The 12,347-nt window shown below is 36.6% G+C and overlaps 1 protein-coding gene across 3 annotated transcripts in view; it reads left to right on the forward strand.

Annotated features, from left to right (window-relative positions):
- si:ch211-137a8.2 overlaps window positions 1-4,074 on the forward strand; it is a 47,373-nt gene extending 43,299 nt beyond the window's left edge. For 2 of the 3 annotated variants that reach the window (XM_087283332.1, XM_087283331.1), the window contains exon 13: window positions 3,090-4,064. In XM_087283332.1, the coding sequence (XP_087139458.1) occupies window positions 3,090-3,321 (232 nt within the window). In that variant the 3' untranslated portion in view covers window positions 3,322-4,064. Of the gene's footprint in view, window positions 1-3,089 lie in introns of all 3 variants that reach the window. The other variant, NM_001328091.1, reaches the window with a different exon arrangement.
- Window positions 4,075-12,347: the final 8,273 nt, after the last annotated feature.

Below are 12,347 nucleotides of genomic sequence, written 5' to 3' on the forward strand. Positions count from 1 at the left end.
GGTTATTAGAGTCATTTTTTTTTTTTGCACCAGCTCTGTTCACAGTGAAGTTCATTTAAGGACAACTGTGGCTCTTAGAAATTTTTACAACAGTTTTTGACACATACCAAAACTTAAAGTGAAGCATGCTGTTTCTGCACTACTAGTGTCACCAGCTGAATTATAGAAATAAAGCATATCTTTGTAAACCCCTTTATTCCAACCAGACTTTTTTTTTTTTTTTTTTTTTTTTTTAAGGGAATTTACTCACCCAAAGTGGTCGTGCCTTTTTTTCTGTCCAACACAAAGATGTATATTTTTAGGAATGTTACTATTACCCATTAAAATCCATATTAGGAAAATAAATACTATGGAACCCATTGGTTTCCAAAATTCTTCAAAATATCTTTTTTTGTGTTTAACAGAAGAAAGAAACTCAAACTAGTTTGGAACAAGAGTTCAGCATCTCAAATGAAATCTACCAACATTTATTTTCATTTTACCCTGCTTTCTGTTTTTGCATATTTTTGCAAGTCCTAATCTTCATATGAATCAATTAATTTTCCTATTTAATGCATCAGTCATGGTGTCACATCAGCTAAACACCCTCTGGCTCAGCCTGCAGTAGCCATGCCCCAAACTCTTGCTATTGGTCTAGTTGGAAATGTGTTTGGCATATTTGAGCAGATCACATCCATTTGTCCAGGGTGTTATTTCTTCACACTTTTAGAGATCAATCAATCCATGAATTTCCTTCTTATAGTGGTCAAAGAACAATAATCGAGTTAAGATAATTCATTTTAACAAAGCAAGACCGGGAGTTCACCATCCTGCAGGGTTTAGAGCCGATCCTAATTAAACACAGCTGAACTAGTTAAGCATGGCCTTCAGGATTACACTGTTGGGGCAAGCAGGAGCTCAACTCTGCAGGACCCTCCAAGAGTGGGATAGGACATCCTGATATATTCATAATGCAAAGTCCTTTTTAACTATTTGCATATTGTTAAGAAAATATCTGTGCACCGGTATACTGTTAGTGAACGTCACATGATTTTTAATCGGGATTTATAATGCACATGTGAAGATTTTCAATAATAGTAGTTGGAATGTATTTACCGACCAGGGGTGAAATTCCCAAACAACAACATAACCAGTGGCTGAACTATCATAGTACGATGCATCGTTTGAGAAATGAATGTTGTAGTGACGAGTGTTTCCCCAAAACCATAGTTTCTCTGTTACAGATTCGTTTAAACCACGTTAGTTTTAACGTAAAACCTCCAATGATGCTCTAGACGGGGTGGAGTAACAACTTCTTTAGAGAAATTGACCATCATTTTTTGTATAAATTTGTGTTGTTTACATACACACACGCACTTAAAAAAAAATCCAATATTAGTTTTAGTTAAAACATGCACTTGTTTTCAATATTAACTGAAATATATGTAAACGGCACATACTGTATAGGGCCTATGTTTCCTTTACAAATATTATTAGGAATACTCCATATTCTATGCTAAAACATAAAACTACTTGGCTAACACGCTAATCTCATATATAAATAATAGAAGTTGTTTATGGTTGTAATTTACAGGAGGCTATTTTTTATTACTATTATTATCATCATCATTATTTTATTATAAAGTAGGATATTGTTTATTTATTTTTAATTACATTTTTGTTTTTGGAAAAGTTACAACTGACACATTCAAACCACTGCAGAAATTTTCTAACCACTAGGCCCATGTCATAGAGAAGGCTACAGACACATTTCTTGATAAATAACTTACTTTAAATGAAGCTATTAACATACGCTATATATTATTGTTTTCACAAGCTTTGGAGATGTAACGTAAATTCGGCTTTTAAATAATAGTCACCCATAGCTTTCATCATGAGGCACGGCTAACGGCTGCGTTCAAAATGTCATCAAAGTGCATTTTGAAGGGATTGCAATTGTCAATATGAAGATCGCTAAAACTAAACTGTAAAAATGTGCTTCTTTGAAAGCAAACAACACCTAAGAGAGATGCTTTTTTCCTTAATCATCCTGAGTTTAAATGTTAGAATGTTATAAATGAATAGAGCATAGGGGGGATAACTGGGAATTGAACACAACCAGGAACTATGCTTAACTACAGCTCTAGAGGTGTAGTTGCAAGCGTACAAGTTTGCAATGCAGTTTGCGAATGTTCATTGGAACGACAGATTTAGGAAATGTTAAATCAAAAAACTATGTATGTAACAACGGGACTTGTGACCTTAGTTGGCTAATGATGGTTTCGGAAACGTACCCCTCATTGGTTTTTGTAATCTCATTTTTTTTTTCTTTTGATTTTGTTCAAAATTATTTCACGCCAGTTTATTCTCTAATTTCACTTAAAGGGATAGTTCACCTAAAAATAAAATCATTTTACCAGGGTATCCACTGGCTCTTAAAATCTTAAATTTCAAAAATCTAAATTTTCCTTATAGTCTTAAATTCACTGAAATATTGTTTTGTAGGTCTTTAAATAATTTTAAGCATGTCCTAATTTTGCTTTTTCCAAGTAAAGCTACTCAGTCGGGACGACATCATCCAATCACCAACAAAATAATTAAAACCCTTGTTTTTTATATTTAGCTTTTAATTGCCAAGAGACATTTTTACAGCACATTCCCCGTTCAGTTCTTTAATCAGGGAAAGAAAACTAAAAACAATTACATGATTCCTCATGGCCTTTAGAAAGAATCCTCAGTGTTCAACCCTGTATAAGCCTAAAATGTCATTCTTTATGGTATTAAAAGGATCTTAAAGTTACTTGATAAAACCCTGATTTACTCACCCTTCACTTGTTCTAAACCTGTTAAATTCTATACTGAAGAATGTGGGGAAAAAACAGCAGTTGGTTTCCATTGTATTTTTGTTCCTTTTACAGATGTCAGTGAGTTTTTATTCCAACATTCTTCAGAATATCTTATTTTGTGTAAGAAAAAGTTTAGCACCACTTAAGTGTGAGTAAATGGTGGAGTAAATAACTTGACTTTTTACATTTACCAGAGCAAAGAGCTATAATAACTTATGTTAATGTCATAATTGTCCGTTTATCCTGATCTATTTCTGTTTCCAGTGACCTGTGTCAACCGAAGGCCTCTACAGGAAACTCATGGTCATCAAGGATCCTGAGGTTTAAGGGCATTGGAAAGGCCTCAGTGCCACTGCTCATTCTCCTATTTGCCTTCCTGCTTGCTGTGGTGATCTTGTTTCTCCTTTCGCACCACGAAACCCCATGCCACCAGTCCAACACACTGACTCGCTCATTTCACCTGGCCTTGCATTACAATGGACCTCCTCCAACCTGAGGATGACATTACAGTAAGATTTTAGAAAGTAAAATAAACGAGAGATATGTAGGATTGGAAATTGAGAAAGCATGTCTCCTGAAAATGGGCAGTTCTGCTTTATTTGACTTTATGACCTTAAGGCCTTGTCCGCTACATTAAAATATGGTTGGGCTCAAAGCCATCAAAGAATATGCGTGCAAACCAAAGTAACAAGTGCACTTAATTCTGCTCAGACAGTCATTTTCTCACAGCGTCAGAGTAAATCGTATAGAATTGAACGGATTTGACAGCTTTGGAAAGCATCGCTATTTAAAACCGCCTTGTCATGCATGTTTACTTTGACGTTAAGAGATTTGTTGGACAACCAAATATTGTTATGTGTTGAAGGGAGATTAATATTAATGTAAAAAATAGTAGATATTATGAGTGAATGTATGTTTGTGCTATATAGTATTTGCTTTAAAATGTAAAAAAGAAAATATTGCTAGCCATTTTGTAGCTTTCAACGAATTGTTTTTTACATCGAAAATCATTGAACATTTCAACCAGTCACAAAATGTATTTGAACAACCACTGAATTATGCTGTAATCACTACATTTTTATTTTTTAAAAAGGGACATTCTGCACTGTATTTAATTTTTGCATCAGTCCAAATGAAGAAGACACCTAATCAAGCTTTAAAGTAAATCCTTGTGAACATCAAGGAACCGTTTTTGCACTGTTATCTGTTTTTATATGGCTTCTAAAATAAAAGAGATGAGAGAGAACAAGCTTGTTGGCTGTGGATGTGGCTGATATTGGAATGCGTGTAGAAGCGATTCGCCGTGTGATTCTCATTCGGTTCGGGAGGGGGGAGAATCGGTCAGCGTCTTTCTCTGCATATCTGGCTTGGTGGACATGCTGAAAGAGGGTTTTGTGCTGCTGCCAGAGGAGGACACTCAAAAAGATTATGAAAGAATGTTTCAAATTCAATTAGCACACAAATGATCTTTGCTGGAAACGTCTACAGATGGCCTTTCAACCCCCGAAACCATCCATTCAGGGCTCAACTACAGTCAACCCTGCCGAAAATGAAGTGTGCATGGGTAAACAACCCTGTCTTTTTTCAATGATGAGTTTATTTGCTTGGCAAGAGCTAAAAAACACAATCCAATTGAACCTTATACCTCTGCAAGCCCATAAAGTAAGAGTAAATAAAGTCTGGTATCCACCTGAGGAGTATGTGAACAAATGGATGATTTCTGCAATAAAATCATTAGAGGAAATAGCCTTTTTTAGAGGCATTGAAGGTCAGTGTTGCCGTTACAGTATTAAGAATTACTAATATAAAGTGTTGATTTGAATTGAATGTGTTGCTATGAAAGATGGCATATTAATTTATCTGGGCTACATAACATATCTTAAACCAAATGCTACTTTTTTTTTTTTTTTTTAAATGAGTGCAAATGCATTTTAATTTTGCCTTCTGACTCAATTTTGTGCTTTTTAGATGCAGCTTCACAAATTGACAGGGCAGAAGATGTGTATCAGAAAATGAAAAAAATGTGAGCCGGACAACCTGACTCTGATTAGGCAGCATCGCTAACTCAGTTTTGCGATGGTTACTGTGGATTAATGTGATGCCACTGACCACAACAGGCCTCGTCTGTGTCAGGAGAACTGCCACGCTTCGGAACAGACAGCATTTTGTTTGTGTACTATTCAGCTGAAATCTGGCTGAACTAATCTTAAAGGCCCAGCGTTTTGCATTCCTCTCAGTAACAGCCATTAACATTGTCCGTAACAGCATTAACATTTACAATCCTGTAAACACACTTTTTAATTACATTTTCTTGTTTATTTTTTTACTAAAGTACATTTAAAATGTGTAAATATCCTTTATCATTTTAGCTGTTGTCGATGGATGGATGGATGGAGAGGGATGGGTAGAGTTTGAAAGCTGGATAGAGAGATAGATCTAGATAGGGAGGGATGGATGGATGGATGGACTGAGAGGAATGGATTAATTGATAGAGGGATAGAGTTTGATAAATTGATAGAGATAAAATGTGATTGATGGGGAGATAGAGATGGATGGATGGATAGATGGAGAGGGTTGGATAGACAGAGATGAATGGATAGAGAGATAGATACTGATATACAGTAGATATATGGATGGATTGTTTGATGGATGGATGGATTTATGGATTGAGAGGGAGTGATGAATAGAGAGTTAGATAACGATAGATATACAGTGGATGGATGGATGGATGGATGGATGGATGGATGGATGGATGGATGGATGGAGAGAGATAGATGGGTAGAGTTTGATGGATGGATTGAAATAGGGGTGTATAAATTGATGGAGATAGAGTTTGATAGATAGATAGAATTCGATATTGTTAGAGATGGATAGAATGTGATAGATGAATAGAGATAGATGGATGTAGATGGATTGATAGAGAGAGATGGATAGATGGAGAGAGGGATGGAAGGAAAGCTGGATAGATATGGTAGATAGAAAGATAGTGATAGATATATACAGTGAATGGATGGATAGAGAGATGGATGGAGAGATGGATAGAGTTTGATAGATGGATAGAGAGATAGATATAGAGGGATGGATGGATGGAGAGATGGATATAGTAATAGATTTATACAGTAGATGGATGGATAGATGGAGAGAGAGCGAGGGATGGATGGAGATGAATAGAGAAAGAGAGATAGTGATAGAGATATACAGTAGATCTTTTCTATTTAGATAATTTACATGAATTGACGTGCGTGCGTGTGTGTGTGTGTGTGTGTGAATATTAAGTTTATTTCTAAATAAATATTATAAGTAATTTGTTTGTCATAATTGAATCCCTGGTCACCCTTAGTAAATGGGAAGCTACTGACTTTACTCGCAAAATTTAGAAATGACAAAATACTAAAGAACATTGTTTTGGTTTTCTTTTGAAATGTCCAGTTTAACATGCCAATAATCTTTAACAGATAAACATTAGCGTGATTCATATATTCGTCACCTTTGGCATTGCAGCTATGAATCCCACACATTTCATCCTCTGCCTGATGGACAGTGACTTCAAGCCCACCTTACGCAAACCACAGCCTCAGCGATCAATACTAAAATGAATGGTTAAACCTGTTGTTTTCTGCGTCCTACCAACAGAAGTGGGCAAAAGCACTCAAGTGTCTTAATGAGATAGCATGGAGTTAATCGACAGGATGGGGCACCATTGGCTGGGCCATACAGCAGGGCCACAGACGTGATTGAGATTGACAGGCTGTGTGCTAATAAAGAGATTACATGAAAATCCGTCCGAAGCCAGCACTTCAGGACAGCCGCACGTTTGCAGATCTAGAACAGCTGCACCTCAAAGGTTGGCCATGCGTGAAGATAACGTTACGTTTATAGGCCGTAAGAGACACATTGACCAATCAGCACTTTACAATTAAAGGTCAGCGAACACTATAGTTAGTCTGAGTTGTTCACTGCGGCACTGGAACAAATGATCTGATTTATTTTTAATTGGCAAATGTCTTAAATGTATTGCAGATGGGGGCAAAAGTGTGACTGTAAAACTAACATTTTAACCTGGATAATTATATTAAAGGGATAATTCGCAAAGAAATTAGCAGAATTTTTTATTTTTTTTAAAACTCATGTTGTTCCAAATGTGATGATTTTCTTTGGTGGAAAACAAGATATTTTGAAGTTCAAGAGTTCACACTTAGATATTGTTTAACAAATGTTAGCAGGTTTGGCATGCTGTCCTAGAAGAGAACCCTGAGCTCGGAGAAAGTTAAGCCCAGGGCTCCCGCCTGGTCCATAGAGCATGTAAGGGGAGTATGAGATCAGGTGGTTCTCGAGAGCTCCCCGTGGTAAAGGAGGAGAAGGGGTGGATGGTCGTGTTTATTCGGAAAACGGAGATAAGGGAGTGGTTCTAGCTAGGCTACTTATAGTGAGTTTGGATTAATCTGATTGGCTAACTAATGAATGTAGATGGGTGGCCAGCTGCAGTCAATCATATCACGTGCTCCTCAAAATTAGTTTTGTGAAACTTTACAAAGTTTTGAATTGTACATTGGAAGTCAGTGAGGTCCTGTTGTTTCAACATTTCTATTAACATTTGTTAGGGGTTAGGGTTAAGTCACAACAGTTTGAATCAATAAATGATGAAAATACATCAATTAAAGAGTTAGCTGTCCCTGTAAATTACCAGATAAATCAAAGTCAAATAGATTATTGGGATTTACTTTCAGATGGGCCAGATCATCAAAAATGTAAAACAATGCGAAAAAAAAAATTAAGCCATTGTCACACTACAGTTTGTGCTTGCAAAGTTCTGTCATACGCAAGTGGCAACCTCCCGCTCTCCCTCGTAAAACCAATATGGAAGTAACTGAAACTGCAATTCATCGACTCACATTTAGGGGCTGGCTCCAGGAACTCTAGATGTTCACTGACTGCAATGCTAAATTGGCCAATTTTACAGCTGTAGTTTATATTAAGCTTTATTAAGTCTGGATAAATATGGGTGTGGTCACTTGAGTGACAGCTAAGTCTTGCTGGTCAGCGTAACTTCCTCAGCTGATTCCGGCTGATTAGTCGCTGAACTCAGCATATACATCGTATTTTAGTTTTGATTAATGTGGCTTTACACAGTCAGTTGCCTTTTGGAATTATTTCCTACAATTATTGGATAATATGGCATGCTATATGCACTTAATTGTGCTCACAAACCATTCAAGTGACCTCCATTTCCCAGCTGAGTGAAATTATCTTTTAATCTGTAATAAATAATCTAATCCTGCGATGTGACTATTGCAGATACACACATTGCAATATCAATGAACTGAATTAGGGCTGCACAATATATCATTTAAACAGTTTAATTTGATTGTCATTGCTGCAAAATGCAATTCGCTCAGTGGCATCTCCATCGACCGCAACCAAGCAAGTCGAAAGCAACAGTGGCGAAAAACCCAAAACTCCACCAGTTGACAATGTAGAAAAACTCTTGTGAGAATCCAGGCTTAGTTGATGGACCAGTTCTCTTCTGGCCAAATGAATGAAGACCCAGAGCTGCAGTCCAGTCAGAATACATAAAGTACATTCAAATATAAATATATAATAAAAGCCATATGTCAACAAATAAAAATACAGAGAGACCTTCTCAAGTGTCTTTTATATAAACTACTGTAAAACTACCAGAATCGTTGACATTAATACATTTACTTAAAAAAAACAAAAACATTTTACTCTACATTTTTTTCTTGTCCATCCAAAACATCTTTTTAACACTCCAAAGTGGATCAATTTGAAAAAGCCACTGTAAAAAATGTAGTCATGTGACCACCTCTGCTCAAAATGGTGGAGGACATTGTACAGCAGTTGCTTTGGATGCTCTACATTTGAATAGCAATGTTAAAGGTTAATGTCAGATTGTACTTTACATGCTTTGATTGCTTTTCTTCAAAGGACATGAATGAAATGCTCAGATCTGTTGTTTTGGCATATATCCCAGTCTATATTCTAGCTTGCTTTTGCATCTTTATACTCCTGTGTCACTCGCAGAAACAACTGTCAGTCCATAAAAAAAAAAAAAAAATACTGTCTTTTCCTCTACATATTGACTTAATGTATCAAAAGAGCTGCAAAGTAAATACAAGCCATGCGGAAATGATGAAGATAAAAGTCTCATGCTGCTTTTCGCTTTCACTGTATGCAGTCATTTCAGTATGGATGACTACATTTTGGGAAACAACTGAAAATGATAATGTGGACAATGGACATCGAGTGTTTATTTTGACACAAATGCAGACATTTAAAAATGCAAACAACCAGTTTTCACTTTTTTTGACAAATATGTGTGTCCTAATAGCAATTTTTTTTTTTTTTAAGCAACGTGGAACATGTATGTATCTGTCAACATCTCAAAAAATGTGTTTTAGTTTCATGACCCTTTAAATGATCTGGATGAATGCGGCATTTTTCTAGATGTAGTACTTTAAGTAAATACACAATTGTGCTGTTCACAAAAGCACAAGATAGCATTTACACATCAGTAAACTGTAAACTCCATGTAAAACAAAGAAATATTTCCTCCTTTCTTGATGATCTATTAAATCTGATAAGATTAAAAAAAAATATTAATAATAATAAAAATAATAACAGGAGAAGATCACAATGAACTTCACACAAGCCTTTATCTTGGATCAAAGATTGTTATGCATAACTGTCAGCCCTCCCGTTTTTCCCAGGATTCTCCTATACTTTACAATTGTATCCCGTAAAAGTATTTTCCCGTATTTCACCCATATTTTTAATCTTTCTATGAAGGATGGCAATAAACATGAAAGATCTGATCCTTATACGCAACCCACACCGCCGAATAACCAGGGGATGCTCCTTACTCTTAAATGTGAATCTGTTCTGTGCTTTTATTTTATTTAGGCATGAAAACACTGAAATAAATATAAAAAGGCGAGATTCCCTTCCTTTCCATTACAGGCACCTTCACCCCTCCTATGCATCCTCAAAACAGTTCATGTAGCTGTGCGTGACTGTTTTGTTCAGTTTGTTTATCCCATGTTTTCACATCCTAATGTATATGTATATGCTAACTTCATTAACACTTTGTTCATGAAAGTCACAAAAGTCTTGTAATAACTAGCAGTAACACTCCAGATTTAAAAAAATTAAAAAAAAAAAAATATATATGAGTATTTCAAGTGCTCTAGAAAGGATTAAATGCAGCACAGTTTATAAAGTAACAAGTTCAAAGAGTTTTAATGCACTCCTAGTGGTCCTGTTTTTTGTTCACAAACAGCTTCATACCAATAATTTAGTGGCCATGTTACAGCTTCTAATACTGGAAAACAGCCTGAACTGATTTACTGCCATTTCTGAAAAGGCCTGTTCACACATGCTCTCTTTACAGTCATTTACTAGTACTCGTGTATGTGAAAGGGGCTATTATTGTTAAAGGTTATTTCTGAACGTTCTCAGAAAGTTCAAAGAGTTCAGTTTTTTATAAATGTTTCAAAACACTCAGCGAACATTCGACTTCATCACTTTGTACACACTATGGGAGTGGTACTTTTGAATATCATCCCAAAACAACTAGTATGAACTGAAGACATCCGTGACCAGATAAAAAGTACAGAATGATCAGGTTTTCTCATTGTCAAATACAGGCATTGGAAACACATCTCCTTGCAGAAGATTTTTCTTTGTGTGTGTGTGTGTGTGTGACAGGAATTTTGATTTCTTCACACATTTTGTAAGCTTTTCACAAGTTCTCAAGTGATAAAAAAAATAACATCTCATTTACACGCATACAAAGAGCCCAGAACAGCATTGTTTTGAATATTTGATAAGTTCTGCTGTTAAAGATGAATCATAAAAGCCAGTATTTGGGGTTTAGTCTTCTAAAACAACAGCTTGAATGCTCATCAGCTTTAATCACTATATCACCTCTTGGTCTTTCAATGCATTCTATGATACATCTACATTATCAGAAACAGCAGCAGGTCTTGCAAAGCGAGGTTTTGTTTTGGATCAGATCAGAGCCGGTGTAATCTCCCCTTATAGGAGCTGATGGATGTTTTGGGCCGGTGAGGAAATAAATGGGGAGGTGGACAGCCCGAAAAATGCTCATGCCACCAAAGTTCTCCTAGGTACAGGTTGCAGAGGAGTGAAGTATGCCAGAGCAATCTATTTCACGGCGCAGCTGAAACCTAATTACACAGATTAATGTCCCGTGGAAGGTGCCATTACCTAAATAGCCTCCTAAAAAAAAAAAGGAGGAGACCTCGCTTCAGCCCAAATATGCGCTTTAAATGCTAATGGATCCTTCAAATCTAGATTCCAATATGTACGGCTTGACTTTCTCCAGTCTGCTGCTGGAGTAGGATTTTGTGCAGGCTTTAATTCCCCTTCTGCAGGCACTTCACTTGACAATGACAGTAAGCCTGGTTAAGTCTCCACCCGCCTTCTCCCGAGCGAAATGTTTAACCAGGGCTGCCAGTAGCAGAGCGAAAGGCTAAACTGTATCGCTTAATACTGATTTCATTCCCCTCTTTGCACACCTCCCCTCTTCAGTGTGCATAGGCACAATTGATTGAAGTGGCCCACAGATATTACCTCTCATTAGGCAAGGGGGAACATTGTTATCGCATTGCCATTCTTTAGAGATTCTCAAATGTTAAAAATGTATCTGTATTCAAATTAGATTGTGACAGTGGGATTGCATGAGTTATCTAACGTAGGAACAGAAAAATGAGTTGACACCCAACAGCCATTTTATCAAATGAATTGAGTGTGGTTAACCCAAAATTTGAAAGTTAATTCTACTCATTTGAAAGAGTTTTGAAGTCGGTGTTGAATGTAACAAGTTAATTGAATCCCTTATTACTTTAACTTAAATGGAGTAAGTTCACAGCACTCGTATAGATTAGTTTTTTAACTCAAATGGTTTGAGTTGCCTTAACTTATTTGGTTTTACAGTTCTCAAACTGCTTTGTTTACTCCAACAGATTAAGTTCACAGCACTCATTATGATTAGTTTTTGAACTTAAATGGTTTGTTGCAATCGGTTTCCTCAAATGGTTTGAGTACTTTGGGTTTTACAGTGCAGATGCATGCATGCAGGGCTTTACATTAACACCCACCAGATGCATGTAGATTTCAGCTGTGATGGGTTAGACAGCCCCTCCCACAAGCCACTTTGGCTGGTTGTAAGTAGTTTTCAAATTGGCAGCGCTGGCTCGCCACTAAAGATTAGAATTTTAGTTTATGACCGTTTGTCATCATGCATGCAAATGTGATCTTGGAATCGAAAAGCAAAAGAAAGCAGGTACCGAATGAGAGGATGATCACGCGCATAGTGAGACACATGCGATCCTCAGTCACTGACTTCAGTGCTTAGCTGATGTGAAACGTCGAGTGTTTAAAATCTGCTGTGCCATTTCCTCACACGAATCAACCGTGCCTTGAAATGCAACTTGTGTGATCAGTTCTCTTTGGAATAGACTGGAAAAAAGTGATGCTCAT

This window comes from Danio rerio, chromosome 15, assembly GCF_052040795.2.
Source record: "Danio rerio strain M-AB ecotype USA chromosome 15, GRCz13ab, whole genome shotgun sequence".
NCBI classification, from domain to species: domain Eukaryota; kingdom Metazoa; phylum Chordata; class Actinopteri; order Cypriniformes; family Danionidae; genus Danio; species Danio rerio.